Raw genomic sequence first — 27,837 nt, forward strand, 5'->3', positions numbered from 1 at the left:
CAGCTGACAGGCAGCCTATCTGACCTTGTGACTTTGCAATAGAGATCATTAGGGGTTTAGTGAGGGAAGTAGAATGAGAGGGGAGTCATTCAAATCGTTAAGAAGGGAAGAGAGGAAGCAGAGCATGCAGTCATAGATGAGCCTTTCTAGCACTAAGCTAACCTGTTATTGATTCTTGATTTTGGAAAGGCACTCATCAGTGCTTTCAGATCTAATTTAATTTCCTTAAGCTACGTGACATAGGATGCTTTGGTATATTAACCTCCCCCTCAACCCCCCCCGTAATATGTGTATTTTCATATCCAGAGATGCAATCCTTGTAGTTTCTCTTTATCGGAACCGATTCTAAATAGCAATACCACACTGATAATTTGGGTTGTTCTTCGGAGGTTGTATAGTGACTTACTGCAGGCCGGGTTCTGTCCTCTATATCGGATACTGTGATCCTAAGAACTCAAATCCCATATTAACTTAATGGACAGATAACAGGAAGTTAACATTTACAGTTACAAAGGTAGATATTTTGTACTGTATGTTTGCTTGAAACTTAAGAAAAACATTTTCCGCTAAGTATTTATGCATCTTTTATGATGATTCACTATCACATTAAGTGAACCCTATTTGCAAGTTCAAAGCAGCGTGTGCCACTTACTGGTTACAGTTAACATTTTTATGAAGTAAACGAAACCCAGCTTTTACCATTTGCATCTCAGCTTCCTCTTGCACACTATCAAAACAATTACAATCATGGGTGGAATTACAATGCATTTATAACAGGGGTGGGAAATTATTTGGGTTGGAGGGCCACTTGACAAGATTTGAAGCTTCACGGGCCACACACAATGTAGAATCTACATTAAATCTGTAGCCCACGAAGTTTACCAAAGCTCCCCTCTTCCCTCACTCTGCCTCCCTTTCTCACTCACTCTCCCCTCTCTACCAATAGCCTTCTCCCTCACCTCACTCTCGCCCGGTCCCTACCTGTGTTGCGGGTGGTGGAGGCAGCGGTGGCAGTAGCTCTGCGGCGGAGGAGACAGCAGTGCGGCTTGAGCCCACCCAGGTGGTGATGACGGAAGTTGGGTCTGACTTTCGGTTGGTCCTAACTTCCACCTGGGTGGGCTCGCACACCGATAGGGGCCAGGTCCCTACCTGGGTGGGCCACAGGCCGGGTGTGGCCCACCCCTGATTCACAGTATAGTTCCTGTAACTTTGTATTTATGCTGGAAGAATTGTGGTTAAGGGGTTCTGTGATTCACATATAGGGGTAAATTTGACACTCTGAAGCATCCCAAAAAGCCCCTTTGGAGAATATAAAATTGATCCCATAATAGGTTAATTTTGGAGAAATAGTGGACTAGATAAATTAATCAAAAGCAAGACTCTTGTATTAGATCTATGGTCTTTTGCATACCAATCTAATACCCATTATCAAAGTTAACTTTGTCATTTCGTTCTATATCTACAAATATATGATATACATACAGCTTTGAAGCAGACAAGTACTGTACCTCTTTTCACTCTAATACAGTAGTATGAAATGTTCTTTTGCAAATATACAAAATACAAATTGCCTTATGTATATCCCAAGCATTTTTTAATTACCTTACTTTACTGTATTAGCCTCTAACAGCTCCAGCAACTTTTAAGAATCCATTACCCATTCAGTGAAATAGTACTTCCTCCCATTCCCCCTGAGCCTACCACCCTCCAGCTTCAAATCATGGACTCTATTTCCAGCAATACACAGTCTTAAATGAGCCGCTCTCCTGTACTTTTTTTAAACCATTGGTATTGTATATTTGAAAGTTCCAACCATATCTCCTCTCTCTTCACCACACTGTACATGGTCATATCTTTTAGTCTTTCCTTATTATGTGGACAATGTGAACCCTTTTGGTTGCCATTGTTTGCACACACTCATTTATTTATGGTCTTCAGAACTGAACACAGGTGAGGTCTTACAAATGAAGTAGAAAGTAGCTACCGGTCTCTTCCTGCTGCTGACACACGTACCATTCCCTATACTACCCAACATCCTGCTTGCTTTCCCCATTGCTTTCTTACTTTTAAATCACCTAAAATAATGACTCCTAGGTCCCTTTCCTCAATAGTGGTCGACACTATAGTGCCATTAATCCTGTATTCTGTCTGCATGATTCTGCACTTGTTGTCACACTTGGCCATTCCTCTCATCTACTGTAGCTACAGTAAATCATTAGTCATTTTGTTAGCCCTACCACCTCCTTGAGTGTCAACACACAAGAAATACCTAGGTTTCCCTTACCAGCAATGATGCTGCCGGTAACCATTTTATTTGTCTTAAAAAAACTAGGATTAAAAAAAAAAAAAACTACACAAAAAAAAACAAAACAAAAAAAAAAACACCAGTTCATATTTATTGTACTTGGCAGACAACCAAAAAAAGAAAATAAATAATACCGCTAGTGCATGTTGTTGCTTTTATAAGGTGCATGAATACTTAGCTGAAATAAAAATGTAAGTTTCAAGCAAACATGCAGTACAAAATATCTACATTTGTAACAGTAAATGTTAACTTCCTGTTATTTGTCCATTCATTTAATATGAGACTTGGCAAAAAATAATCCCTAGGTTTATTGCTTAAAAATCTACACATTTATTTTTCTATCTGGATAAGCCTTGATATACTTTGTAAAGTGGGTGATAATTAGATTTTCTCCTTAGAAGTACAAAATAAATGCTTCCAGTGTATATATACATTTGTGTATTATTCTAGAGGTCACATACAGTTACCGTATAATTATATATTATAATCATAGGATCTATTGCAGACAATCTGTGATAATCCTCAAATATATTAACATGATAATATAGTGCTTCTCAAGAAAATTACCTCTTCTTATTTATAAATGTTAGGCTTCTTATTAAAGGTTATTTCACTTTTTGGGACTAACTGAATTAATGACAAGTGATATTCATTAAGTTTAAACTAGATGATTTATATCCTCTTTAAAAAAAATCATCAGACAAGTATTTTGAAATATTTTTGGAAAATGTGTCATTGTTCCTTTGATTTTTTAAATGGGGACCTTTAATTGATTAGGCTTTCGATTTCTACATGCTTTTTGTCTCTCAAATGGTGACAATTGGGGAAGGTAGCAATACTCGAGAAAAGAATAGAGAAGGCCAACAAAAAAACAAAAATGTAAGATCTTGTTTACAAACATTGCAAGTACAACTTTTAAAAACAGTTAAAATATGTATATATGTGACTGTTTTTTCCAAAAAGGTATTACTCACTTGATTTTAAACAAGTCACAGTTATTAGCTCAATTAATAGTAATTTGATCCTACATATCACTGCCGTGCCCGAATGACATACGTAGTCCAGCATTGGCCCTAGAACGCCACTGACCCGTATGACGTATTAGGTACGTCATAAGCATGTGCTCATTTTAGAGAGAGGATCGGGCTGTCAGGCCGGCCCATTCAAAATGGAACTTGAGCCCTCTACACCTGTTTCCGGGATCTGAGCGTCAGTCGGTGTCATGTGATTGCCCAGGAGCCATCATAAAACCCTGTCTAGTGGCACTCTAAAAAATGTAGGTATGTAACAGTAATCAAATCAATGTACATTAGTCTATTCTTAGGGAAAATGGTTTGGAATTAAAATGAATGCACTATATATGCAACAAAGCATGTATGTCAAATTGTACACAACAATTCTGAAAGCCTGGTTTCCGCTGCCTTGTGAACAAGTCACAAGTAATTAGCTGTTTGACACTCATTGAAAGCTTGCTATTGGCTGAAACATTAATCACGTTGAATGGGCTTTAACTTTAGTCAAATTGCATGGGTATATATGCTGGTTTAAAGATACAATAAAGTACCTGCATTATTAACGTACATTATGCCTTTTATTTTTATTTTTTTGCTATAAACTTCACACATTTATGTGCCAGCAGGAAAGAATGTCAAGGTGAAAAGTTCTTTTCACAGGATGCCGATATGGATTGATGATTAATCTTTTGTACTTTAAAAGTTCTTTTGGATTAAACTCAAATCAATTTAGCCATTAAACTTAACATTTCAGTTATCTGGCATCAAGACTTTTACATTCTTCAATGGCGATAGCAGGTGATTTAAATTAACTAAACTTATTATTTGAAGGCAGATTTCTCTTCTTAAAACTTAATTTAGCTATAGTACAAAAGCACGTATTTTATAAAATATTAATTTCTATGTTAGTAGTAGAAAATAGTGCCCCATAAATAACAGGGATTATGAGGTGATCTAAGACTTCATTAAGGACTAAGATGACAAACATGTACCCTGAAGTTCACAAGTGTGTTATTTAATGCACTGCATTCTTTATAGCTCTTGCATAGATACATAGAATAATTTATATAACGGTCTGAAGACGTGTATTCAGTTTTATTTCATAGAGTAACTTTGACTAGAATAAGTATTTTCATTTCATTAACAGTTATGTTTTTCCTGTAAAACATACTGGACACCCAACAAGCTCCTATTGAACCCCCAAAATAACCACAACATATATATAAGCATATGAGTGTCACAGAGGAGTGCTACTGAGCATGGCAATATATATTTTAAATCAGAGACAGAACATAAAACACAGACAGAGCTCAGTTTTTAGCACATCCAGTGAAACTCATACACGGTACAGTGCCTAAATATATATGTATAAATATCGAGTAAAATGGTCTTTTAGTTTAACATTTTTGGCCAAAATTGTTGTAAGCCCCTGAGCCAACTGCACGGCAGACCACAATTCAGGGGTCCCTAACGCTAATATAAATTCTTAATAACCTGTGTAGTAACAGGAAGAATGATTTATAGTAAATCTGTCAATATTAGTTGCAAAGTTCTAAGTCTGATTGAAGCTTTTAATAACCTGTACATTACCAGGAAAGGCACTCTGTATTAGAGTTGTCACAACCATACTGCAAGCCAGCAAGTTCCCCTGAGTGGAAGATGCTATGGAGTGAGCCCATAACCATTTAAATGTGGGAGGGGGTGAGCTACAATTAGGTAGGAGGTTGTCACCCTCCAATCAGCCAAGAATCAGCTACTACTTCAGTTCATTTTTATATTTAAAAATGTTTTACCAGGAAGTAATACATTGAGTAACCTCATTTTCAAGTATGTCCTGGGCACAGTTATAACAATACATGGTTACATTAAAAGAACAGGGTTAAACAGTCAATTTACAGACATTTCATGGACAGAGAGTTGGAAAATTGTGTACAGGGGATAAAAGGGCTGGTGAGTTTCATATTGAAATAGAGAAACTTTAATATCACCAAACATCAGCGAACGGCAGTGTACAACTCACACCATTTGGCTGCGCCAAAGGCTTTCTGTCTTTGGGGCGATGCAGATATACACTGAAGGGGTTCAAGTTGAATGCAGCTGCAAATACAAAAGTTCTTTGTCCTCTTGGCTCATTGTATGTATGTATGTATGTCTTTATTTGTATAGCGCCATAAAATGTACATGGCGCTTCACAGTAGTAATACATGTCATATAAATAACAAATATAAATAACAGATCATGGGAATAAGTGCTTCAGACATACTGTAAAAGTAACATTAAGGAAGGAGTCCCTGCTCCGAGGAGCTTACAATCTAATTGGTAGGTAGGGAGAACGTACAGAGACAGTAGGAGGGAATACTAGTAAGTGCGTCTGCAGGGGGCCAAGCTTTGTGTCATGTGTCCATGATTATCCAGTGCTACTCATATGCTTCTTTAAGCAGATGTGTCTTAAGGTGGGTCTTAAAGGTGGATAGCGAGGGGGCTAGTCGGTTATTGAGGGGAAGGGCATTCCAGAGGTGTGGGGCAGAAAGTGAGAAAGGTTTAAGGCGGGAGAGAGCTTTAGATACAAAGGGGGTAGAAAGAAGACATCCTTGAGAAGAACGCAAGAGTCGTGATGGTGCATAGCGAGAAATTAGGGCAGAGATGTAATGAGGGGCAGAAGAATGTAAAGCTTTAAAAGTGAGCAGTAGAATTGAGTGTGAGATACGCGATTTAATCGGAAGCCAGGAGAGGGATTTCAGCAGGGGAGACGCTGAGACAGATTTAGGAAAGAGTAGAGTGATTCTGGCAGCAGTGTTTAGGATAGATTGTAGGGGAGACAGGTGAGAGGTAGGAAGGCCGGACAGCAGGAGGTTGCAGTAATCGAGACGTGAGAGAATGAGGGCCTGAGTCAGAGTTTTGGCAGTTGAGTAACAGAGGAAAGGGCGTATCTTTGTGATATTGCGGAGGAAAAAGCGACAAGTTTTAGAAACGTTTTGAATATGAGAGGAGAATGAGAGAGAGGAATCAAGTGTGACCCCTAGGCAGCGTGCTTGGGCTACTGGGTGAATGATCGTATTTCCAATAGCAATGTGGAAGGATGTAGTAGGGCCAGGTTTGGGAGGTAGTATAAGGAGCTCTGTTTTTGCCATGTTAAGTTTCAGTCGGCGGATGGCCATCCAGGATGATATTCCAGAGAGGCATTCAGAAACTTTGGTCTGTATAGCAGGTGTAAGGTCAGGGGTTGAAAGGTAAATTTGTGTGTCGTCAGCATAGAGGTGATATTTAAACCCAAAAGATGTGATTAGGTCACCTAGAGAGAGTGTGTAGAGAGAAAAGAGAAGGGGTCCCAGGACAGAGCCCTGGGGTACCCCCACAGAGAGATCAATAGAGGAGGAGGAGGTGTTAGCAAAAGAGACACTGAAGGTACGATGGGAGAGGTAAGAGGAGATCCAGGATAAAGCTTTGTTCCGAATACCAAGAGTATGGAGAATTTGAAGGAGAAGAGGGTGGTCCACGGTGTCGAATGCTGCAGAGAGGTCGAGTAATATGAGCAGAGTGTAATGACCTCTGTCTTTGGCAGCGTGGAGGTCGTCAGTTATTTTAGTGAGGGCTGTTTCAGTAGAGTGAGCAGTGCGGAAGCCAGATTGTAGAGGGTCTAGTACAGAATAGGTGTTGAGAAAGTGTAGCAATCGAGAGAATACAAGACGTTCAAGGAGTTTGGAGGCAAAAGGCAGGAGGGAGACAGGTCGATAGTTAGAAGGACAGGTAGGGTCAAGCTTGCTGTTTTTGAGTAATGGTATAACGGTTGCATGCTTGAAGGATGAAGGAAAGGTACCAGAGTAGAGGGAAGAGTTAAAGATCTGTGTGAGCATAGGGATTATAGAAGGAGCAAGAGGTTTTAGGAGATGGGAGGGAATGGGATCAAGAGGGCAAGTGGTAGAGGGAGAAGAGGAGATCAGCAGTGATACATCCTCCTCCGAGATAGCAGAAAAAGAGTCAAGAAAGACAGGAGGAGAGTTGGGAAGCATTGTGGGATGGGAGGAGGCAACAGATGGGATGTTCTGCCGTATGGACTCCACCTTTTTCTTAAAAAAGTCAGCAAAGTCCTGAGGTGAGATGGAGGAAGAAGAGGAAGCAGCTGAGGGTGGTCTGAGTAGAGAGTCAAAGACAGAAAAGAGACGGCGTGGGTTAGACTTGTGTGTGTTGATTAGTGATGAAAAGTAGGTTTGTTTAGCCTGAAAGAGGGCAGAGTTGAAACAGGATAGCATAAATTTGTAGTGAATGAAACATTAACATTATAGTGGATGGGGTTGACGTCCCACAAAGTAAAAGCAAATGTTAACCCTTAGCACCCTGGTCCTGTGCAGAGGGGAGCAGCTATAGGGAAGACCCATCAGGCATCCGCTTTTGGGGCGACGCAAATGTACACAGTTCATGTACTCCAACAAAAATGTACATAATTCCAAAAACCTTATTACTTGTAAATATGTTTGTTTGTTGCAACTTATTTAAAAAATAAATGAAAAAATAAGTAAGTAAAAACTAAAAAGGTGCTACAAAGGACACACTTGTATGGGCCCACCTGACAGTGAGTAGGTCTGTGCGGGACTATGAGAATTATTCAAAAGTCTTAAATGCTATTGCTGACTTGAGTTTTCCTACACTGCTCTGCTTCAACAATTGAAGACAACCATACTGTGTCTGCATGGGAATAGGATATGCATGTCTGCATAGCCTGTCTGATACTGGAATCCAATTTTCATGTGCGCTGTAATAAGCAAATACTGAGGAGAGTAAAACCTTTCACGTTATATGTTTTAAAAAAAAGACATCCGAAAAGAATAGTATTGCATAACAATCATGGGAATGTATTAATCTACATAAATGTCACATGAGTTGTGATATATTGTGGCGATCTGAATGGGAAAATTTAGCTTAAAAATGCAATGAGGGGAAAATATAATGATTAACCATTGCAATGCTAATAAGGTTTTGAGGTCATATATAAAGGGACCTGGCTAAGTCTTAAAACTTTACATGTTCTTTAAAACAGCAGTCCAAGCTGCCTTTTTTTTTTTTTTTTTTTTTTACATTTTATAATTTTTTCCCTTTAATATATGCATCAATACAATTCACAAAAATGATAAGTAATTAGCTAAGTTGTCTATTGATCGGTGAAGATTCATTCAGCTTGGGGGTTCACTAAATGGTCGTCAGTGCAGCAGAAGAGGACCAAAGATGCAAAGTTCTTTGGGGAAGATCATGTGGCCAGCCAGTTACTAGATACAATTAGTGCACTGGTAGAGAGAGAGCAGGGCTCAAACAGGGGCGTGCCAGAGCCTGTTTCAGAAGAGGAAGGGGATGAGACATTGTAAATGGTTGCGATAGAAACAACAAATGCTTGTTACATTATAATATATATAAAAAAATATTCAGAGTTGTTTAAAAAAATGCTACAAGTATTTTCTCATAGTACAGAACTGATTTATTAAAAAAAAAACACATGTAGGTTATTGCTTAGTCTGCAGCTTTAAGTTTACAATTGTAGTAAATATACTGATTTTTTTATATTTAATTATGCAAAATAAATTACAGTGAGAGAAGCACTGAACTTTATTCTATGCAGTTCCCATTTTTTTTTAAATGTAACTGCATCTGTTTCTTTGTCATTAGGGTTTCCAATTAATTCATGCAAAGTAGCTATTTCTTTTTCATAGAGCATATAACATTAATCTGAAAATAGTAAAGCATGAAATGTCCTCTGAATTATCCACTCTTTAGAATGAATTGTATTAATATACATTATATAGTTACTTTGCCCAAAACGTCTCTGCTGCAAAACTTGTCAATTCAACTTGGCAGAAAGCAACATTGCCTCCTCACTGCAATCTGACAAAGAAAAGACATTAGGGAGTGTGTCTTTTGGTGCCTCAAAGTGTGTCACTTTTTAGGTAGGCGCCAATACATTCCTCATAAAATACCTCAATAATTTGAATGATAAAATAAATTACAAATCTGAAGGCATGGTGAGCAAAACATAATAAGAAACACTGGCACGGATATGGTAGCAGCATTTTGTAACAGTAGTATACACTGGCGACACACTTTATTCGAGCTCGGCTAGTCCCACGAATTCGGGTGTACCCGGGTGTATTGAGGTTTGTGACTGTTTTCTGCCCGAGTGCATTGAGGTATTTTCCAGGCAGGGATTGAAGCATTTTATTCCCGCTGGCTGCAATACTGCACAGTATATATATATATATATACTGCATTACAATTCATGAATTTATGCCATCTGGTAGACACGCGAAGCATTGCAGCCTATTAAATCCTAATCATTATCATTTAACAGATCAGCCGCCCGTCAGCCAGGCATGAACCCAGGCTGGGAAGGCAAACGCAACGGGGCTTGTCAGAGGTGAGGAGCGGCGCATTCCAGGTATCTGCCAGGTACATACTGGGTATTTGCTCGAATAAAGTGTGTCGGTGCAGTACTATACTGCAGGGATGCGCACACTGAGTGGGAGATTTTTTTTGGGGGGGGGGGGGGGGGAATGCACGGGTGGTTGCAGAGGCCCCACGCACTTCCCCAAGGCATTTAAATGAAATGCCGGGGGATCACGTGAGGCCCTTGCAACACTCCACTTACCGGGATTCAGCCGGCTGTGTGACACGTCGCCATGGCAACGGGGACATGTGACATGATTTCACACGCGACAAATGACGCCACGGGCCACGTGACCTGGATACAAGGTAGGGGGGAGGGTGCGAGAGCCGGGCAAGGAAGACAGGGGGGCGCAGCAGAAAAAGTTTGTGCTCCCCTGCGTGTACTGTATTTACTTTTTTTTTTAGCCATTCAAGAAATATTTGTGACTTAAATGGTATGAATAATGCAGAGGCAATATGTGGTATATTACAATTTATAGACTTACACTGTTCCTGTGTTATAATGCTCTGTATTTAGAAATACATTAACAATACCAGTTATATTATTTTCCATCACTGGGGCTTATTCAGTAAACTGCATTAAAATCAGGCGCTACGACATGGAAAGCCTCTCTGACATCAATGGGGTTTTTCGCATGGTAGCGCAAGATTGGCGCTATCCCAACTTACTGGATGAGCCCCAGAGTACAGCGCCTAAGTAAAGGAGACACAATGGGATATTTTATCCATCAGTACAGACACACACTAGTCACTGGAACTTGTATATTTGTTGCCTCAATACTTGGAAATATTGCATGTTTTTGTTTCACAGTGGAAACATTTTGTTTAGACCACATGTATGGAATAAAGATAAAACAAGAAAACATCTGATCATAGGGCCCAACAGTATCTCTTTGGCACCAGCAGTTGCTATGGTTCGGGGTTCAGATCAGTGGTTGTAGTGCAAATGAGATTGACCAATTCAGAAGAGGGCCCATTAACATATATACCTCCAAAATAGAGTAATCTTTGTTGTGTTCAAAGGTATCTCACCTCACAGTAGAGATATCTGGGAAAGAAACCACTTTAAATATGTAAATATATTTATTTTGTTAGATATCTCTGGTGTGTTTACAGGTATAGTATCTCACCCTGAAAAGCAGAGGTGTAAAGTTTTCGTCCAAATTTGCATATTTTTAAAACCTAAAAAAAAAAAAAATATCAAGTACAGATTGACTTATATGCTTCCTAAACAACACATGGAGAGATGCATGTGAATGCACCCAAGGTACGAAGGAAATAAGCTAATTTGAATATGTAAATAAGCCAACTTAAATACGCAAATTGGCTTATTTACCAGGTATCTCAGATGTGTTCACATAACTCTCTCTCCACATGTTGTATAGAGTATTTTTGGTGGTATATAAGTGGATAGTCTACTAAACAGGTCCCTCTCCCTCCCTTATTTACTAACAGACATGTGTTTTGCTGCCAGACATTTTTTAATTCCCAAATTGCAGAGATCTAAACACATTATTTGATTAAACAGCGTAAGATCATAGCAGTTGTGCTCCAGAAGCGTGTGTGGTAAAAGTTCTGTTATACTGTACATCATCCAATAGAGGATGCTACTTTTAACATTTTATATGGACTGCTAAGTTCTTTATAGACCCGACCTAAGTGTGTGGAAGTTGAGCCTTTACTACCATGTAATATATACTGTATGGTTCCAAAATAACAGCTTTTGGTATCCACAGACTGGTCCTAAAACAATATTGAACTTCACTTACAGAATTTTGATAAATAAGTAGACTGGTCAAATGTCCAAAATGCTTTTTTGGTGCTATTTCACACAGCAAACATGCCATATGTTGTATCATTTAAACTTTTGACCAAATCATGTGGGCCAATAGGAAACCACGTCATCATTCGGCACAGCCTTTAATTGGCCGTGTGACCTGGGGAGTTAAATACTAAGAAGTAACTGGAGGCACCTTCTGTGGTAAGTATCTCAGGAACCAGGGTGTCCCCGGAGCTTAAATTAATGGGGATCAACTTGCTTCAAACCAAGTATTTAAAAAAATAAAATAGGAAGACCAAGTGAGGAATGGTCTTTTAAAGACAGGTATGTAGAAAAGTTACACGTCCCTGAAATCACTAAATGTCTCATTTTACATTGACAAATGAAATGCTTCAGAGTTACAAGGCGGCCTGCATACACGACCATTTGACCAAAAGTTAATACCATAACGCCTACAATGCTTTCGAACATATGCTTAACATAGTTATTTTGTAAGTGCATTATCTACTTAGCACCAAAAAATAAATGTACCCCTAAGTCATAAGACACCTCAAATAGGCCATAAGGTGTCCAAAGGCTTAGCACAAGCACCTGAGTGACACGGTTGGTCATTTTAATATACTTGAATATTATATTGTGAAAAATGGTGTTCTCCATTGTTCAAAAAAAAATTTTTTTGATGTGATGCCACTTGCTTGTCCATTGGCTAAATATGTGCAAGTGCAAGGATTATTGATGCTAAAATTATGTTTGATATCTAACGCTCTAAGCCATTGTTACTCAATCAGTTTCTTCAGACGAAGCCCAGGCCATGTTTAAGGATAACAAACCCTTCACATATTATAAAAGTGCTGATGTGCATTTGTTAGCTCATTGGTTATGAAAGCTTCTTGGAGGACGTCATTACCTATGCTTTCATTCCGTTTTAAATTGTAAGCATTTTATGTTTTGATTGCGTCCTTAACCCTCTATTGTCCTGTGCTGCAGAATATGTTGGTGCTACAGTATATACATAAAAGATGAGAATTCTTAAAACCTGGTCTTAAAACCAGGGGTTCATTGAGGAATACTGTTCTAATGCATTTATGAAATGTAATTTTTGAAGAAGTTTTAAAGTACTACCAAGATCTTTACCAATAACCTTGAAGAAAAAAAATATATGAGAACTATTAATATCTGTCACCCACATTATCATTATTTTCACGAAAAATCTGGCTCGGTGCAATACTAAAATAACAAATAAACCTCAAAACCCATTTTTCTCTCGAGATAAGAGCTTTGTAATTTCTATTCCTATCTAATATTCATCTCCGTGTCTGGTGTGACATTTACAATGTTTGTAACGACTTATGTCAATTTAGTTCTGGTCAATTGTCATTCCAGTGGGGGATATTCTGTTGTAATTTAGACTGCCTAACATTAAAAATAAGCAATGCAGCCACTGTGTCAGCATAAAAAGTATTATACTGACTGTAAAGATACATCATACTGTGATAGTGCATAAACAAAGATTCATTACTATAGATGTACAAGCCAACACCTAAGGTTTGTGCATTAAAAACAAATCAGTGTCAGGATGGTTTACTGGGAAGAAGTTAAAAGAGAAATTGGTAGAATCAAAATTGATTTCTTGTCTCTGTATTAACAGCAAATGGGCAGAGAAAACAGATCAAGTGAGATGTACTTTTGTTAGGCTTCAAACACAATCTTAGATAATGTTTCTATTCTAAAAAGAAATATAATATTGTGGGTGTTATCCTTTTTCATTGCAAAATGTAGGAAATGTATCGACTCAGAACCTGGACCCCGATCGAGTTTCTCATGAAATCAAACCACATTTAATTTGAATGAAATTGCAAGTATAGTGGCATACATGTTTGTTTACAGATGTAGGAAAGCTTTTTGTGGCCTCCGTTGTGCAGTTCATGTCAAATGTATTGCATTTTCCGCACAATAAATTTGATATATATTTTACATAGTACGAGGTCGAAGACATATGTCTATTGAGTTTCATCTATGTTAATTTAGACGACAGATACTTAATCCTATATTTGTAATTACAGTATATTGATCCAGAGTAAGGCAAACAAAAAAACCCAGTGAAACCTTCTACAATGTCTTATAAGGGGAAAAATTCATTCTTTTCAGTAATAGCAATCAGATTTCTCCCTGGATCAACATCCGTCCCATGTTTACTTATTTGGTAAATCCTTGTAGAGATTTCCTTTATAAAAATATGTCTAACTTTTTCTTGAATATATCTATTGTATCTGCCATCAGCCTTGATGCGTAAAGAATTCCACATTTTAACTGCCCTTATTGTGAAGAACCATGTGTCGTTTGTCCTGCCATTGGGATGAATATTTCTTTTGAACATTCCTTGTATTGACCCTGAATATATTTGTGTATAGTTAAAATCACCTTAAAACCTCTTTTCCAATTTAAACAAATCTAATTTAACTAGCCTTTCCTCATGTCAGACCATCCCCTTTATTAATTTGGTAGCTCTTCTCTATGCTTTTCCCACTGTGGTTTAATAATGTCTTTTGTATGTGGTGTTGTATGTTGGTCTTATGTATTTGGAAACTGTACTCCATATTCAAGGTGTAGACTTACTAAGGATTTATACAGACGCAAAATTATGCTTTCTGCCCTTCTATCCATACCCCATTTTATGAAGACAATTTCTTGTTTGCCTTTGCAGTTAACTGTCTGACATTGAGCACTATTGCCAAGTCTGCTGTCTACAAGCTAAATCCTTCTTCATTAATTATTAACTTAATTTTGTAATATTTAATTTGTAAGTAGCCTGGTTACTCTTGCTTTCCAAATGCATGACCTTATATGTATCTTTATTAAACCTCATTTGTCATTGGCCTGCCCAAGTTTTCAGCTGTTTCAAGTCCCTCTGTAGAGATATTCCACCCCGCTATGATTTTACTACCTTGCATAATTTAATGTCATCAGCAAAGATGGAAACTTTGCTCTCTGTGCCAACCTTACGGTCATTAATAAACAAGTTAAAAAGCAGTGTCCCCAGTACTGAACCTTGAGGTACTCCACTTACAACTTTAGCCCAACCATAAAATGTACCATTTATGACAACTCTCTATTGTCTATCCTTCAGCCAGTTTTCAATCTAGATGCAAATTTTTGTACCAACAACAATTTCCTTTATTTTGTACACTAATGTCATATGGCACCATATCAAAATCCTTTGCAAAATGTAAGACCATATCAACTGCATTACCCTGTCTACATTCCTACCTACCTCCTCAAATAAATGAATACGTTTTGTTTGGCATGACCTATCCTTCCTAAATCCATGCTGACTATTACTAATAATTTTGTTATCCATTAGGTATTCCTGAATATTACCCCGTACTAAACCTTCAAGTAGCTTCTCCACTATTGATGTTATGCTTACAGGTCTATAATCCTTGGTTGGGATCTAGCTCCCTTTTTAAATATAGGTACTACGTCTGCTTTACGCCAATCTTGTTGTAGTGAGCCTTTGGAACTATAATCCTTGAATATTAAATATAATGGTTTGGATATTACTTCAACTTAACTCCTTAAGAACCCATGGGTGCATGCCATCAGGGCCGGTGCTTGATTTACCTTAATTTTATCAAGTTGCCTTTGCAATTCTTCCTCAGTTAACCAAATGTCCGTTAATATAGAATTTGTGGCTTCCTCCTGTTGCAATATTTTTGCAAGTGACTCCTCTTTGGTAAATACAGAGGCAAAGAAAGTATTTAATACCTCCGCATTCTCGTCAATTATTTGCCTGCCCACCTCACATTGAAAAGGTCTTTCCTAATATTTTTGGTATTAACATACGTGAAGCACTTTTTAGGATTGATCTTACTTTCTATTGCAATCCCTTTTTCATTTTTTTGCTAATCAAAATCCCTTGTGTTAGATTCCTTATCATTCTAATATGATACCGCCGTCCTTTCTTACTTTAAGAATCTAAATGCCTGCCTCTTCCTTTTATTTGTTGCCCCTAATTGTTTATTTAGCCACATTGGTTTAGACTTGTTTATTTTAAAGTTATTACTGTACCTAATGGTACATACACTAAGTAGTGTACTTAAGTAACAATGTTTTAAAGACTGCCCATTAATCTTCTGTATTTTTTCCTGTAAGAACTTAATCCCAATTTATATTCCTTGTAAACTCTTCCTCAATTTAATAAAAATCTATCATTCTAAAATCAAGTCTTTGTAAATCCCATAATATATGTTTTTTTTTTAAATTTCAAATGAGACCATGTTATTACTGACTTAAATATTTGTTATTATTTCAACATTGTTTGACATTACCAAATCCAGTAATGGACACAAAAACCACCCATCTATATATAGTACTAAAGGTGCACTCACCTAGAAAAGTTAATGCTTGGCAGTGACAGGTTTAAAAGTGTAATATTTTTGCAATTAAAAAAAAATGTACTATTAAAAAGTAAGTGTTGCGGAGTCCCCCTGCCCTGCCTCCGGTGCGGGGGGCGGCTCCACGTCTTTGCGCGATCAGGGAGAAGTGGCGGCGTCCATTGTGGGTTCAGCGCACATGCGCAGCTGCGGCCGGAGCGGCGGCCATCTTATAGTGGATGCAAACGCTACCAGAGACTACAAGTGCCAAAAAGCTTTGCAAGAAAAGGTACGAGCGGCCATGTTGGGTGTCGGGAGTCCTCTTTGGGACGAGGAAGCAAACAGGTAGTCCTGACAGAGGCAGCAAGAGAAGAGGTAGTGTTCAGGGAGCAAGTAAGCCCCTGGACTAGGCCAGACATCCACGCAGGCCCAGGTAGTCCCCTCACTGTAGTGGATGTGTGAAGGACCACCCATAGTATAGGGAATTCCCCTTAGTGAGTGCTGCAGCAGGAGCAGGACAGTGGCAGTATGCAAGGCCCATCCGGACGGAGACTTCACCACATGCGACAGCCCAACAGAAAGTGAGGAGTGGGTGGATTTATATTGGAGGCCCTGCTGCATGGAACCTGATCCAATACCATTGCCCAAGAATTCCTGGTCTAGGACGTTGACAAGGAAGGTACCACCGTGCACCTACACATGACTAGTGGGGGGAGGGGGGGAGAGTAGTATTACGCATTTAATTAACATTGTGGACATTAGGCTTTTTTGGAGGGTGCGGGGAGGCGATATTTTTTGCTGAAGCAGAAAGATCTGACAATTTTGAATAGGACCCTAACTCACGAGTCCAACTGGATGAAACCGAGGTGTTTCAGTGGTTTTACATATTCTGCACTTCCCTGTACTGTCCAGCTGTAAAGTGCAGCAGGCAAAATCTCAGGGAATTCATGTACAAAAATTGATGGGAAACCAAGAAAGTGAAGGATACAGAGTGATTGTTTGAACACCACTACTCAGTATGCTTGTCTGCAGCTCAACCACAGAATTAAATGTGAAAATAGGCTGAATTACGCCGTTTTTGGGACCTTTACAAGACATTCAGATACACTCACGGGTATTTGATCTTTGCTGCAATTATTGACAAATCTTAATATTTACAGTAAGTGGAACAGTATTAGGTCTATACCAATTAAAATATATTTTACATACTGTGGGTATCACCTAACAAAAATAAATACAAGATCAAGACATTTCTGCAATAGGAGAACTACTGTATATCTGTATTACAGCCTTTACTTCAAACTCATTTCTATTAACAAGCATTAATCAACAGAAATGCTTGCTGATTAAGTAAAAGCCAGCTTTAATCAAATTAAGTAAAAGTCAGCTTTAATCAAATAAAGCTATCTCCAAAATTAAATTACAATCTTTACATCTAATTCTCAATTAATCCAAGGTTTCACCTGCTAACAAGTCTCAGGTGATATGTTAATTTTAATAGATTGGTCTTGTTTCCTTAAAGATAACTGCAAGTCTATCAAAGGTTGTGACTAAAATGAAATACATCTCTCTATCTATAAAGTGTTAGTGTCATTTAAACAGCCCACCATTAGAGATATTTAATTGCATATTCTCTGTTGAAAAGCAGATTGATATTTTCATGATAATTTTTACATTTATTACGCTGTGGTTTCCTGGACATATTTGTCATCTGCTACAATTCAAATTATTTATATAAAGCAAAAGTCATGTATAGAACGGTTTTCCTATTAAAAAAAAAAAAAAGCTGTGTGTGCTGTGCACGCGCATAGTAAGTGAAACTTCTTTGACTTTTGTCACAGAAATTGTATTTGTGTTGGTGTTGGTGATGTTTTAATTAAAAATCAAAATACAATCTCAATGACAAAACGCAAATAAATTTGACTTAGAATGCGCGTGCTCGGCACACATCCCCTGTATTAGCTATTTGCACTAAGTGTGAATTCCGCGTGTGACAGTGTGCGTGTGACTGAGAGTGTGCGTGTGACTGAGAGTGTGCGTGTGACTGAGAGTGTGCGTGTGACTGAGAGTGTGCGTGTGACTGAGTGTGCGTGTGACTGAGAGTGTGCGTGTGACTGAGAGTGTGCGTGTGACTGAGTGTGTGCGTGTGACTGAGTGTGTGCGTGTGACTGAGTGTGTGCGTGTGACTGAGCGTGCGTGTGACTGAGCGTGCGTGTGACTGAGCGTGTGCGTGTGACTCTGACTGTGAGTGTGACTGAGTGTGCGTCTGACTGAGTGTGACTGAGTGTGCGTGTGACTGAGTGTGACTGAGTGTACGTGTGACTGAGTGTGCGTGTGAGTGTGACTGAGTGTGTGTGAGTGTGAGTGTGCGTGTGACTGTGTGTGGGGGTCTGGGGGGGTCAGTGTGTGGGGGTCTGGGGGGGTCAGTCAGAGTGTGTGGGGCTCTGGGGGGGTCAGTGTGTGTGGGGGTCTGGGGGGGTCAGGCAGTGTGAATTCCGCGTGTGACAGTGTGCGTGTGACTGAGAGTGTGCGTGTGACTGATAGTGTGCGTGTGACTGATAGTGTGCTTGTGACTGAGAGTGTGCGTGTGACTGAGAGTGTGCGTGTGACTGAGAGTGTGCGTGTGACTGAGAGTGTGCGTGTGACTGAGAGTGTGCGCGTGACTGAGAGTGTGCGCGTGACTGAGAGTGTGCGCGTGACTGAGAGTGTGCGCGTGACTGAGAGTGTGCGCGTGACTGAGAGTGTGCGCGTGACTGAGAGTGTGCGCGTGACTGAGAGTGTGCGCGTGACTGAGAGTGTGCGCGTGACTGAGTGTGCGCGTGACTGAGTGTGCGCGTGACTGAGTGTGCGCGTGACTGAGTGTGCGTGTGACTGAGCGTGTGCGTGTGACTGAGCGTGTGCGTGTGACTGCATGTGCGTCTGACTGTGAGTGTGACTGCGTGTGCGTCTGACTGTGAGTGTGACTGCGTGTGCGTGTGACTGAGTGTGACTGAGTGTACGTGTGACTGTGAGTGTGCGTGTGAGTGTGACTGAGTGTGTGTGACTGAGTGTGCGTGTGACTGTGAGTGTGTGAGGGTCTGGGGGGGGTCAGTCAGTGTGTGTGGGGCTCTGGGGGGGTCAGTGTGTGTGGGGGTCTGGGGGGGTCAGGCAGTGTGTGTAGGGGTCTGGGGGGGTCAGGCAGTGTGTGTGGGGGTCTGGGGGGGTCAGGCAGTGTGTGTGGGGGTCTGTCAGTGTGTGTGGGGGTCTGGGGGGTTCAGTCAGTGTGTGTGTGGGGGTCTGGGGGGTTCAGTCAGTGTGTGTGGGGGTCTGGGGGGTTCAGTCAGTGTGTGTGGGGGTCTGGGGTGGTCAGTCAGTGTGTGTGGGGGTCTGGGAGGGTCAGTCAGTGTGTGTGGGGGTCTGGGGGGGTCAGTCAGTGTGTGTGGGGGTCTGGGGGGGTCAGTCAGTGTGTGTGGGTCTCTGGGGGGTCAGTCAGTGTGTGTGGGGGTCTGGGGTGGTCAGTCAGTATGTGTGGGGGTCTGGGGGGGTCAGTCAGTGTGTGTGGGGGTCTGGGGGGGTCAGTCAGTGTGTGTGGGTCTCTGGGGGGTCAGTCAGTGTGTGTGGGGGTCTGGGGGGGTCTGTCAGTGTGTGTGGGGGTCCGGGGGGGTCAGTCAGTGTGTGGGGGGGTCAGTCAGTGTGTGGGGGGGTCCGTCAGTGTGTGGGGGGTCCGGGGGGGTCCATCAGTGTGTGGGGGGTCCGGGAGGGGGTCCGCGCGGGTTGCGCCCGGGTTTTTGTACCACCGCGTCACTGGAGGGCTGAATGGCGCCGCTGCCAGCCGCTTCTGCGCATGCGCGGCATGGCAGCGGTAGTGGAAGTTAGGCGGGTCCATGTGTGGGCTGGGAGGGAGGTCCCATTCGGGTAAGGAAAGGGTGGGTGGGGGGCTGTCCCGGTCGGGCGGTCTCTGCTGTCCCGGGCAGCAGACGGGGACACATGTTAACAGCCGTGGCAGCGGGCGGGGAACGGCACCGCTGCCAACCGCTTCTGCGCATGCGTGGCTTTCCTCCAGTCCCCATCATTACTGAGCATGCGCGGCTTGGCAGCGGATGTGCGGGGGGAATGGCGGCGTTAGGAGCGGCGCCGGCGGCTATCGCCGCCGCCGCATGTTATCAGCCATGTGGGGGGAGCGCGGGCCATTAGGAGCGGCGCCGGCGGCTATCGCCGCCGCCGCATCTGATTTGTGGAGCGGGTGTGATGTCAGTGTTGGGGTCGGGCTGAGCCAGAACACAGCCCGGCCTCAACTGCCAGCACTGACGTCACATCCGTTTCATTTCTGCCTCCACAATTCTTTTTTGCCCCATCACGAATGAGGTGCCACTAAGGAAGTTTCACTTCAAAAAAAAAAACATACATACATTGGAAAAAACAAGGAAATAGTAATATAAAAAGCAATAAGAAGAAAGGAAGATCGTACAATTTATTGTATTAAAATAAAGGACAGAGTGAATGTTTATAGTGAAATGAACCCCCATACTGTAAGCTAAAAGGCTGATGGAAAATATTTTTTTGTAGGATTATTAACCATTTCCTATCAATAAAAATGAAAGCCTGCTGTCTCCTCTTTCTTGCGCACCGCATAATCTATCTGTACATTCTGCCACCTTGCTGTGCTCGCATTCGCTCTGCATTCTTTTATATTTATTAAACCTCAGTTTTGCATCTTTGTGTATGGTAGCCTCTTTGTACCCATTTCCAACATTCCTACAAAAGACTTATTCTAGCCTCTTTGCTGGGGTAATCAAAAGCCTTATTTAACAATGAGGCATGTTGTATCTGCCGCTACAGACCGTTACTTCCTCCCTAATCTCCTCAATGGCTTAGTGGAGAGGGTGAGAAATTGGAAGTCGATGACTGTAAATAAGGACAAGCAAACTCTGGTGGTTACAGGGCCAATTGTCCTCTCACTACAGATGTAGCAGACAGTATTGCATAACAACGCAGTACCTGAAATACAAGCTTTATTGTCCGATCTGCCGAGGCTCCATTGAAACAAGTGGACCGGCTAATTACAAAATTGTGTTATTTGCTTGTCAATTGTGCCATTTAGTGTCGTACTGCATAATTACAGGTGCAATAACATCTGCTAGATCTGTATGATACTCACTGTTTTGGGGGCTTATGTGCATATAGTGGTCGTGAAAAAAAGCTACATTTTACCTCTAAATGGGTCCGACGCTCAGCAATGACTCGTTCATCCTTGTTTCCGAAGAGCTTCTTTGGGGGGAATTCTAAGGAAGTAAGCTGAAATGGATAACAGAGATACTGTAGGTTAATTAAATAAATAGCGTTCTTTCAAAATAATGCTGAATACAAATTAAAGCCGCTGTGTACTATTTGTAAATGAAACTACAGATATAGTAGCTGAAGCAATTGACAGACAAAATGAAAAAAAAAAAAAATTTTAATCAGGTTTTGGCAACATTGAATTTTAAAACTAATTGAACTTAAAATAACATGGTTGTGGTAAAACATCACTGAATCAAATTTTACAAAAACATTTATTCGCCATCAAGTCACATTCCAGACTATTAAAACTTTCTAAAATCCCGGCTGCAAAAAAATCTATAAATCAGTGGTATTTTTCATAATTATTTCCCCAGCTTGGTTCTTTGGATCCTTTATTAAATATTTAAAACCAGAGACAGAACATGAAACACAGGGGCTTATGCAGAGAGGAACGTTATTTAATGTGAAAACGGCAGGAAAATAGCCACAGAATTGGAGTAAGTTATGGGCGTATGCTGAAAAGCTGCGTTACCTCTTTTTTCTGATGAGATTCAAAATTGCCAAGTTTTTCTGGCTACATTGAACTCGCTATAATATAGGGCAGAATGGCGAGTTGCAGTGCATCTATGCTACCTGCATACCACCCTATTTTAACATGGCGAATTTACCAATCTCGCCACGTGTTTGGCAATTTTTAAAGTAAAGAAACCTGCTGTGGCGAATTTTATGAATCTCTCCATGTTCTCTGCAGGACAAGCTTCTCTGGTGCGTATTTTCGCCAAAAGATGGCGCTATTTCCCTTCTCTATCTTCTCTGCATAAGCCCCACAGACAGAGCTCAGTGCACATCCAGTGAAACTTATACACGGTACAGTGCCTAAATATATATGTATAGATATCTATTAAATAAAATGGTCTTTTAGTTTAACATTTTGGCCAAAGTGTTGTAAGCCCCTGAGCCACTACACAGCAGACCACATCTCTGTACCGTGTATAAGTTTTACTGGATGTGCACTGAGCTCTGTCTGTGATTCATGTTCTGTCTCTGGTTTTAAATATATATCGCCATGCTCAGTAGCACTCCTCTGTGACACTTATATGCTTATATATATGTTGTGGTTATTTTGGGGATTCAATATGAGCTTGCAGGTGTCCTGTATGTTTTACAATTCTTGTTCAGCTGGTCTTAGCTGATTGGAGGGTGGCTCTTCCTATCTTGTTGAAGCTCACCCCCTCCCACATTTAAATGGTCAAAAGCTCACTCCATAGCATCTCCCACTCTCAGGGGAACTTGCTTGCTTGCAGTATGATTGTGACAAATCTAATACAGAGTGCTTTTCCTGGTAATGTACAGGTTAATAAAAGCTTCAATCAGACTTAGAACTACAGGCATACCCCGCTTTAACATACGCAATGGGACCGGAGCATGTATGTAAAGTGAAAATGTACTTAAAGTGAAGCACTACTTTTTTTCCACTTTACGATGCATGTACTGTTCTGCAAACATCATATACATGCATAACTGATGTACTGTAAATAATGCATTTGTAACCAAAATAAATACAGTAGGCTTTATAGAAAGAAAATCTTTAATGTCGGCTGATTTTTTTCTTACTAGTGCTGGCAGATGCAAAATGGATGAACAGAAAATTATGTAAAAATTATGTAGGAAGGATGAAGGAGAGGGAATATCTTCTACTGCACAGTATTTTTACTGTAGCACAAAACAAAAAGCGATAAACAGCACTCAAAACTGGAATAACAAGGAGGACCCTAACTCCCCCTATAGCAGTAACCAAATATACACCAACTTTGCTTACAATGATGAATTTCACAGCCTCTATGTCAGTGATTCCAAACCTTATTTGTTAGGAGGAACCCTTGAAGTATTTCGAAAATTCTCGGGGAGCCCCTATCTGGCTGACACATATTAGGCCGCGCTAATAGTGCTGGCGACGTCGCATCAAAACAAATGTTTTGACGCGGTCGCGTGTGCTTATAGTTGGAGCGACAGGACGGCGCGACTGCTTGGTCGCGATCACTGGAAGTCACTTTAATTTGATTTTTCCAGCAACCGCAGCCTGACGTCAGCGTTGCCGGCACTATAAGCGTGGCCCTAGGTTAATTTCACACCTCACGAGCCACCTCTATTTCCCACCCTCTACCCATGTATTTCTCTTGCCTCCGTCTCACTCACTCTCCTCCCCTACCGCCTCGCATGTATTTATCTCCCGTGTCTCACTCTTACTCCGACTTTTCCTCACTCACTCCCCCCTCTCTCCTCTCACTCGCCTCGTCCTTCCGTCAATTACCCCACTCACTCAATCCCCCCCACAAAATACATACCAAAACCCCCACCACTCTAAATACATGTAACCCCACCCTGCAACACATAATAAAAATGCCCCGCCAATACATTTTAAAAACACCCCCACAGCCTCAATACATTTTTAAAAGACACCCCCCCCCCCCTCCAATACATATTTTTAAAAAATCGGGCCGCACGGGTAAAATCATCACATCTCCTCCAACACCCCTCATATCACCCCCTGCATCTCCAACATATAACCCTCCTCGCAAGTCCCTCAGATCATCCCCCCTGCATGTCCCTCACATCACCCCCCTCTGCATGTCCCTCACATCATCCCCCCCTGCATGTCCCTCACATCACTCCCCCCCTGCATGTCCCTCACATCACTCCCCCCCTGCATGTCCCTCACATCCCTCCTCCCCTGCATGTCCCTCACATCACTCCCCCCCTGCATGTTCCTCACATCACTCCCCCCCTGCATGTCCCTCACATCACCCCCCCTCCCTGCATGTTCCTCACATCACTCCCCCCCTGCATGTCCCTCACATCATCCCCCCCTTCATGTCCCTCACATCACTCCCCCCCTGCATGTCCCTCACATCACTCCCCCCCCTGCATGTCCCTCACATCACCCCCCCTCCCTGCATGTTCCTCACATCACTCCCCCCCCTGCATGTCCCTCACATCACCCCCCCTCCCTGCATGTTCCTCACATCACTCCCCCCCTGCATGTCCCTCACATCAACCCTCCTGCATGTCCTTCACATCAACCCCCTCCTGCATGTCCTTCACACACTCCCCCCCTGCATGTCTTTCACATCATCCCCCCTGCATGTCCCTTACATCACCCCCCCTCCCTGCATGTTCCTCACATCACTCCCCCCCTGCATGTCCCTCACATCACCCCCCTCCCTGCATGTTCCTCACATCACTCCCCCCTGAATGTCCCTCACATCAACCCCCCATGTCCTTCACATCAACCCCCTCCTGCATGTCCTTTACACACTCCCCCCGATTGTCCTTCACATCATCCCCCCCTGCATGTCCCTCACATCATCCCCCCCTGCATGTCCCTCACATCATCCCCCCCTGCATGTCCCTCACATCACTCCCCCCCTGCATGTCCCTCACATCACCCCCCCTCCCTGCATGTTCCTCACATCACTCCCCCCCTGCATGTCCCTCACATCAACCCCCCATGTCCTTCACATCAACCCCCTCCTGCATGTCCTTCACACACTCCCCCCCTGCATGTCCTTCACATCATCCCCCCTGCATGTCCCTCACATCACACCCCCTCCCTGCATGTTCCTCACATCACTCCCCCCCTGCATGTCCCTCACATCACCCCCCCTCCCTGCATGTTCCTCACATCACTCCCCCCCTGCATGTCCTTCACATCAACCCCCCATGTCATTCACATCAACCCCCTCCTGCATGTCCTTCACACACACCCCCCCTGCATGTCCCTCACATCATCCCCCCCCTGCATGTCCCTCACATCACCCCCCCCTCCCTGCAAGTCTCTCACATCACCCCCCCTCCCTGCAGGTCCCTCACATCAACCCCCTCCCTGCATGTCCCTCACATCACCCCCCCAGCCTGCATGTCCCTCACATCACCCCCCCATGTCCCTCACATCAACCCCCCCATGTCCCTCCTCCCTTTCTTCCCCTACCTCAAGCAGCGTGCAGGTTGCGGGCGGCGGAAGCACGGCAGTAAGCGGAGGCTCTGAGCGGGCTCGGGGTGTGGGGGTGATCGGAAGAGCTGGGGGGTGGGGGTGATCGGAAGAGCCAGGGGGGTGGGGGGGTGATCGTAATAGCCAGGGGGGTAATCATAAGATCCAGGGGGGGTGGGGGGTGATCGGAAGAGTCGGGGGAGGTGGGGGGGGGGGGTGTTCAGAAGAGCCGGGCATTGGATGAGCCGGGGAAAGGAAGAGCCGGGGGGAGCTGGGGAACGGAAGAGCTGGGGGAGCCGGGTAAAGGAAGAGCCGGGGAGAGGAAGAGAGGGCACACTGCCGCAGCATGCGCACGCTGCCCCCTGGTGTCCGTACTCGCGAAACATGTGTACGTACACAGGGGGTAAGGTGCAATTAAAAAAAAATGTACGTACTTGTGATTGTATGTAAAACGGGTGTACTTAAAACGGGGCATGCCTGTATGCAACTAATTTTGACAGATTTATTATAAATCATTCTTCCTGGTAATGCACAGGTTATTAAGAATTTATATTAGTGTTAGGTACCCTTGAGATGTGGTCTGCCGTGTAGTGGCTCAGGGGCTTACAACACTTTGGCCAAAATGTTAAACTAAAAGACCATTTTATTTAATAGGTATCTATACATATATATTTAGGCACTGTACCGTGTATAAGTTTCACTGGATGTGCACTGAGCTCTGCCTGTGTTTCATGTTCTGTCTCTGGTTTTAAATATATATCGCCATGCTCAGTAGCACTCCTCTGTGACACTTATATGCTTATATATATATATATGTTGTGGTTATTTTGGGGGTTCAATATGAGCTTGCAGGTGTCCTGTATGTCCTTTATTAAATATTATTCGTTAACCCTTTCAGTGCTGGAAGACCAGCGACACCTCCGTATTAACGGTCTTCCGGATCTCAACCACATGATCTCTTTGGGTAGCGATTACGTGATCACAGGCATGCCCCCTCTTGATGGGAACGGAAGTGGAGGATACTCCACTTCTGTTCTGATCGTGCTATAAATAAATCTCCCCCCATAGAAAATGAGCATTTGTAGCAAGATGTACACTGCATTTCAAATGGTGCTGTCCCCCATGATAATTACGTCATAGGGCACTCAAAAGGGTTAATGTACAAGTGCATGTCCCTCACATATGGTACAGTGATGACAAGCATTCGTGCAGTGAATATAAGCATCCCGTACAGTGACGAGATGCATCCCATGCAATTTTGTATGATACAAGGGGAAGAAAAGTGCCAGGAATAAGAACAAATGAACAGCAAACTAGAGTTTGACGGTTGTGAAAGAATAAAAAAAAAAAAATAAGTAATCTTATGGAATAATGGTCATCTACCTTTACCTTTATTATTCTTATCATATACTTCACTGTAAAATCATCTAGCAGTTTTCAATTTCAGAATTTGTATTCGTTCCTAATAAATGTCTTACCATGGTCAGTAAATCATTTAATATTGGGTCAATGTCAGCATGCATCAATAGAAGTAGAGATATACTACAAAATATGTCTGCATGATCAAAACAGATCCATGTGTTAAGCTTTCTTATACAAGCCCATCCATCTTTTTTCTGATAAAATAATACGTTATGCACTCCTTGAGTGCCTAGACATATCCAACCCTATGCTATAGGCCATGAACAAGGTAAAATATTTGAAGTGATTTTGTTTTCTAATGAGAGCTCAGTTGCCCAGGAATGCTTCTGCAAAATGGCATAAAAAAAAGTGATCATTCACCAAAATCTCACCCTGTATGTGGGACGTATCTCCAAAAATAAGTTTCTGGGCTGTCATTTTTGAAGGCACTGTAAACCTCACTGAATAGTCTCAATGAGTGACATTGACTTCCAGTACTCTCTTTTACAGGCATACCCCGGTTTAAGGACACTCACTTTAAGTACACTCGCGAGTAAGGACATATTTTCAATAGCCACATACACCTGTGTCCAATTGCTAAAGTTTCTTCCAAGTTGTCATAATTGCTCCTTGAATTGATCAATCTTAACTACCGGTCACTGGTACAGTACCTGTACTTCCAAGATAATACAGCATCTGCAGTGTTCATGAAGTATAATGAAATTAACTGGATTAAAAAGCCTCCTAAAAAATAAACACCTTACAGTTTGCCAGCACTGTTGTGCTGTACATTTTCCAGTTGAAAAACGTAAATATTATCTAATTGATTTCTTTGTAAGTGGACATCCAGGTGGTTGTATAACAGTCAACTTCTTTTGTATGCTTTGTTCTCTTACTTTGTAATGTAACCTGGTAGAAATGATCTACCAGTACAGTACATTACCACTGCCTTTTTATTTAGAGAGTCAGACTACCACAACTCATTTTCTAAATCTACACATTTGTTAGAATTTTTACCTTTCAGTTTCAGGTAATAAATAAACTTTAGAATAAACCAGCATAAACGAATGTTCAGTGTAAGCACCAAATAGTTAACACATTAACAATGATGTTGAATCTGGTACACACTACAGTATCACAAGAGCAGCAGAGGGGAATGGGTGTTGGTTATATCTAACTCCATGGATGCAATAAACTGCCAGTAACAGCTCACACAACCTGATTTCAGAGTGTTTAAGAATACATCTTGAATCCATTTAAATTACCTTCATATATGTTATAATTCTCTT

At 41.9% G+C, this 27,837-nt stretch overlaps 1 protein-coding gene across 2 annotated transcripts in view; it reads right to left on the minus strand.

Moving 5' to 3' along the window:
• KIF16B (kinesin family member 16B) overlaps window positions 1–27,837 on the minus strand; it is a 318,925-nt gene that overhangs the window by 10,808 nt on the left and 280,280 nt on the right. For both annotated transcript variants that reach the window (XM_075596069.1, XM_075596068.1), the window contains one exon: window positions 21,091–21,174. In XM_075596069.1, coding sequence (XP_075452184.1) covers window positions 21,091–21,174 — 84 coding nt within the window. The remainder of the gene's footprint in view (window positions 1–21,090; window positions 21,175–27,837) is intronic.

This window comes from Ascaphus truei, chromosome 4 (genome assembly GCF_040206685.1).
Source record: "Ascaphus truei isolate aAscTru1 chromosome 4, aAscTru1.hap1, whole genome shotgun sequence".
NCBI lineage: Eukaryota > Metazoa > Chordata > Amphibia > Anura > Ascaphidae > Ascaphus > Ascaphus truei.